Source organism: Sinocyclocheilus anshuiensis, unplaced genomic scaffold (genome assembly GCF_001515605.1).
Source record: "Sinocyclocheilus anshuiensis isolate Anshui unplaced genomic scaffold, SAMN03320099.WGS_v1.1 scaffold1016, whole genome shotgun sequence".
NCBI classification, from domain to species: Eukaryota; Metazoa; Chordata; class Actinopteri; order Cypriniformes; family Cyprinidae; genus Sinocyclocheilus; species Sinocyclocheilus anshuiensis.
The window spans coordinates 714,779-720,384 of NW_015552618.1; the positions used below are offsets into that span (position 1 = coordinate 714,779).

The 5,606-nt window shown below is 37.2% G+C and overlaps 1 protein-coding gene across 1 annotated transcript in view; it reads right to left on the minus strand.

Annotated features, from left to right (window-relative positions):
* LOC107666208 (copine-8) overlaps positions 1 to 5,606 on the minus strand; it is a 103,907-nt gene that overhangs the window by 97,422 nt on the left and 879 nt on the right. Inside the window, exon 2 of the mRNA XM_016457420.1 lies at positions 2,703 to 2,743. Coding sequence (XP_016312906.1) covers positions 2,703 to 2,743 — 41 coding nt within the window. The remainder of the gene's footprint in view (positions 1 to 2,702; positions 2,744 to 5,606) is intronic.

Here is a 5,606-nt window from a genome sequence, read left to right on the forward strand (position 1 = left end):
TACTGTTGTTATACTTTAAGTCATTTTCAGAATCGAATCAGAAAGAGCTTTATTGCCAAGTATGCAAGGAATTTACATACAAGGAATTTCTTTTAGTGACATAAGCTTCCAGTACACAGAGACAACAAGAACACACAGACAATAAAAAATAAGATGAGAATAATAATTAAAAAACACACATGTAAATATAAACAGACAAATATTGAAAAATAAATCGAAAAATAAATCAATTGTATGTACAGTTGTGCTATAGATGATAGAATGGAATAGAATAAAATGAGACGCAGGGATGTACAAGGATGGAGGTGGTAACAAATAAATATAAGGTTATTGCACATTTTTATTGCATCAAAAAGTAACTTGAATCATGGTGTAGTTACATTTTCAAGTTGACTAGTTAAAAATCGTAAAAAAATCGAGAATCGGTCAAACATTCTGGAAAAATCGAGATTTAAATTTTTTGGAAAATCGCCCAGCCCTACTTTGTTTCTTCCCGATAGGTGAGTAACATTGGTTTTGCTTTGTTTCTCAGAACTAATATATGCTGGCTTTTGCTTGAATATGTTTGTGTGTCATGTTCGCTTGTTTGTTCATCTGCAATCGTATTGCCGTTCCCTTCAGCTATGATAAAAAGACACATTAATTTCCACACCCTATAAGCCTGGAGCGTCTAAACCTCCTTCACTGTCTGTTTCAAGCATCAGCTCACAAAGTGTGTCCGAAAAGTAAGGGTGTATTCACACAAAGAAAGTCCGCTAGTTCACTTGCTTTGGACCAAATACAATGTTTATTTTTTTTGTTTGGTGCGGTTTGCTTTCACACTGCCCATTTTGCAAGTGAACCAGAAATTGTAAACAAAACCACACGTGTGCTAAGGTCATCCATTCATTGGACAGAAATTCTCAAACAGGGAAAAACAGGAAGTGCAAAAACAGGCTAATCATGGAGATCTTTCGTAGTGCAATTTTTATTATTTTACTGATTTGGTGTTATCAGATACTAACGTAATATGAAGAAACTTATGAGCATCATATGAGACAATGTCATACGATGTTGTAAGTACGACTTGCCGAAAATAAAATCTATAGATAAAATACTTAAAGCATATCACAATGCTAGTTTAAACATTTAACCTAGATAAATGTGTGCTATTAGGCGCATATCCAATCGTTTGTGTGGAGAGTGGAAGCTGAATCGCGCTTCAGGACATCAGTGGAAACAAATTAAATGCGCTGTCATTTTTGCTCATACGGGTAAGAATAATACATCGTTCGGAACTGTAAAGGGTCTATTTGTGTGCACTCACAATATCAACAAAACGCTGTGCTTTTGTCAAATAAAGAAAACAAATAGGATGCGCTTGCCGTCTCGGTGTTGAACAGGAGCGCTTCACAAAAATGAACCAATAACGAATATTTTCCTTACAGATGATGAATATATCTATAGAAAGCTTTAAATGACCACAAAACGAAACAATTCAAATCCAAAAAAACTCTTTCATTATGTAATCTGTAAAGATGCATTTCTTTTCGCGTCCATGATGAGATGGCGAGTCAGGATAATCAATTTAATCTTTGTGACACCGACTCAGAAAACACTAGTTAATTCATAATAATTCAAAAATCTTCTTATTAGTTTCCCCCAACATATTCATGGTAACTTTTGCAGCAAGCTTTAGCCTATTTAGCGTGCTCATGTCACATTTCTGTGCGCCATGGTCACAAAAAATCATCATTTGCATGCATTTTTAAGCATTGTGGTTTAAAAACAAGTGATTTAAGCCATTGAAATGCAAACACAGCACAACGTGTGCGAGCTGTATGTTTCTGAGCGCAATTTCTGCAATCGGGTCGGATCGAGGTCGGGTCATATTCACACCTTAAACAAGCCGTACCAGAGTTCGTTTGGAAACGGACCGATACCACCTCTTCAGCTGGGTCTCGGTACGGTTGTTTGGTCCGCACCCGAGTGCGATTGCTGTATTCACACCTGCCAAAAAGGTCCGCACCAAGAGGGGAAACGAACTTGAGTTTTGAGATTCAATCGAACCAAACAAGACAGGTGTGAATACACCCTAAGATAATATGTTTAATACAGCAGATAATAATACAGCAGATTCCGCCATAATCGTTGCCTGGGTTGTATACGTATGTGTGGGGCTGAGCTCAAAATAGGGGCGAGACCCTTTTGGGGTAGGGGCGTGTTTGTTTTGGTGATTTGAAATATCAACATTGACTACCAGAAATCACTTACCCCACCTTTAACAACATAAAATATAATCTCTTAGGTGGATCTACTCGCCTGAATTTAGATTACTCTGATATCCGAGGCCAAATGTGTGACATTTACATTTTCTCCTCAAAAGGACATTGTGGAGTTGGAGGCAAATATTACAATAAGCAGGCCGCCCACAGTGTGTCTATATCTGAGGCCCGTGCCACATTCAGAGCAGAAGCTTGGAGGCTTTACTTCACACAATCAGTGCGAGAAAACGCAAACAGAACGCAATGAGTCATGTGATTGTGTAAGCTTTCAGACAGTGAAGAAAGTTCCCTCTTAACAAGGCTGAAAGCAGTTGATCATACTGTCATATACGAGGTCATAGTAAACCATGGCATGAGAAATATTTTTCAGGGTTTGATAAGCATATTTCACAGTACAGTATGCATTTGAGCAACAAAGGAGAAGAAAGATATTCTTACTTGGATCTGATTTGGAAAATGTGTCTCTGTCAAGCAGGTTTCTGCAAAAAAGAAAGAAACATAAAGAGTTATAAGTATGCATAAAAACTATGTGACAAACTGGAGCTTAGAAATGGGTTTAAAAGGTTGTGTATATATATTTTTTCATAATGCCAAGATCCTCTGTGTTAGTCTGTGTAATTAATACAATTAAAAGCTAATACAATTTTGTACAGCTGAAGAAAGCTACTAATACGGACATCCAAAAAATTAAATTTTTATACTTCAAAACAATGCTTTACTGAGCATATGCTGAACAAGTGTCATCACAATAGCTTGTTCATGATTTACGAAATAATAAAATTAATTAGAGCACTACAATTGCCCTTCTGTTACAGTTGACCCCAGTCTCGTCTCCAGAGTTACATTAATAGCTAATAGAACATGTGGCTTGGCCTTCGCAAACTAATTACGACAAACTAACAAAAATTGAAAGCCATTGAAAATCTAGTTAACAAGAGAATGGACCACCACAATATTGTTCACAATAAAACCACCACAACTGGCCAGAGAGAGTGAAGTAGCATATGCAGATTAGCAAATCATAAAAAGGTCATTTACATATAAAAGTCTTAAAGGTACAGTATCCTGTTTAATTCTAAGGGCCGGATTTACTAAAACAGGACAAAATAGTGTGAGAATGCAATTCCAAAACAGCACCGATGGACGTGGAAATGTATGTGGGTGATTTATTGACAACACGCAAATTAAAGAACACAGACGCAACATCTCATTTACATATCGACCAATGCAATATACCAAGCACAGCAAAAATTAGCGTAGTCACAAACAACCAGAGCTGATGCTCATCAGGTGCGGGTGATCTACTTATGACACAGGTGCAAAATACCACCTGTTTAATCACTCATTTGACACGCTTTTTTTGGGCGTTAAATAATGGCGCACATACCAGTAATTTGATGAGCGCAAACGTTAGTAAATCGTGTTGCGTGATTCATTTTAATACGCTCCTCCCATTAATTTTTGTGTCTGAAAGGGAAACTCCTACAAATGCATATGCAATAAGGTCAGGTGCAAAAATAACTGTCCACGCCTTTTCAGCGCTAATTCTTCACTGCGCGTCTTTAGTAAATCTTCACAGTACTATTTTAATGCCAAAAGACGGTTTGCGCTAAAGTAAATCTGGCCCTATGTGTCAGAGAGAGGATAGAAATGAGGCTTGGAAATGTTTTGGTGTACAAAACTTGCATCATAAGCAGACAGCGAAAGTATAAACAGTGCAGAATATAGATTAAGGTAGACGGTCAAGGTAAACTTGGCAGGCGCAGCAGGGAAGATCTGAAGTTCCGCATCTGGGATTTAGTAACTGTTAGTGCAGGTTGTGAGGTAAATGATTGTGTCAGTGGTGGGTTCTGAAAGTCTGCCCTGTCCTCTCTGATAAAATCTTGAGTTTAGGGCAGAGGTTTTCCATTCCAAGAGAATGAAGAGATTGTGCCGAGGGACTGGAAATAAAGTCTTTCTGATCTAGCGTTTATACACAGCCATTCCATTATGAGGACATTCTTAGTATATCCCTTGAGAACCAGGACAAATCCCTGTGATTTATGCATTACAAGAAACGCTTAGCAATCCTGTTTGTGTAAAAGTTATCTTAGTCAATCTTAGTCTCGATACTTTTGAAATTACATAAGTATCATCTAACTATCTATCTCCTGGTTTATTTATGCTTGATTTATTCATGGATTACTTTTGGAACTTTGAGATGTAGGGTTGATGAGTTTATTTTATTTTTTAATGGGTTGTAAGAGTGAGATCTTTTCAGGTCAATTTTGTATGGTGTATTGGCATTAAACTGTGGAAGCAAATGTAAAATAAAATAAAATTCTGACTACAGACATAATATTACATGCAGACATATAATTTATTGTATTTTGTATGCATGGTCAGCAATTTTTCTGTATGCATTTAATACAGGTATCTGTAGGCCCATCTACATTAGACAAAATGTGTATAAAGCCAGAGCATAATGCATCCCATAATACAAAGCGCCCAACTTGACCTTCTGTTTCCATGTTTCAAATAAGTCAGAAGTGATTTGTAAAATCTTTTTCTTGTTTCATCTGATTGGATTGCCAAGACACTTGTAACTAGATTAAAACATTAATTAACTTTATATTTCTGAGATGATAACCTGAGACCACTTTCTAAATTAAACATGGTGTGGTCATGTGACAACAACACATCATACTGCTGTATGAAACATTTATCATTTCATATTACATGAAAAATATTAGGCAATATGAAGTATGCAAGTAGTCCATTTATCAGGTAGAATTGTTAAATTAATAAATTTTAAAAGTAGTAAATTATTGCAACAACAAAAAATCTTTATCATTAATCTTTTATGCAGTAAATCACAAATGACTGAAAATTCATGTAAATTAATGAATCTAAAAGAGTGGGAACCTTGAATATAATTCAGCTCTTAAAATTTCTGAAATCCTGAAGTGTAATTATTGTGTCATTGTGCCTTGGAGTCAAAAACATTAAGAACTACTGACTTCCTCCACCAAGAAAATATTTTTTAGACACATTACATCGAATTTAACGTCTCAGGTTACGTATGTAACCCTAGTTCCTCGAGGGAACGAGACGCTGCGTCGAAAACGCTAGGGGAACGCCTTCTGCGACCCACGCTCTGAATCACATGTGAAATCAGTCCAATAGCTGAACGGGACATCACGGCGGATGACGTCATGACCAGGAAGCTATAAAAGCACGTGCGGCGGAGCCAGCGTCAGCTTCTAGGAATGAAGCAAGCGCCGGCAGGGACGCCAGAAGTATGGCACCGAGACGCAGCGTCTCGTTCCCTCGAGGAACTAGGGTTACATATGTAAACTGAGG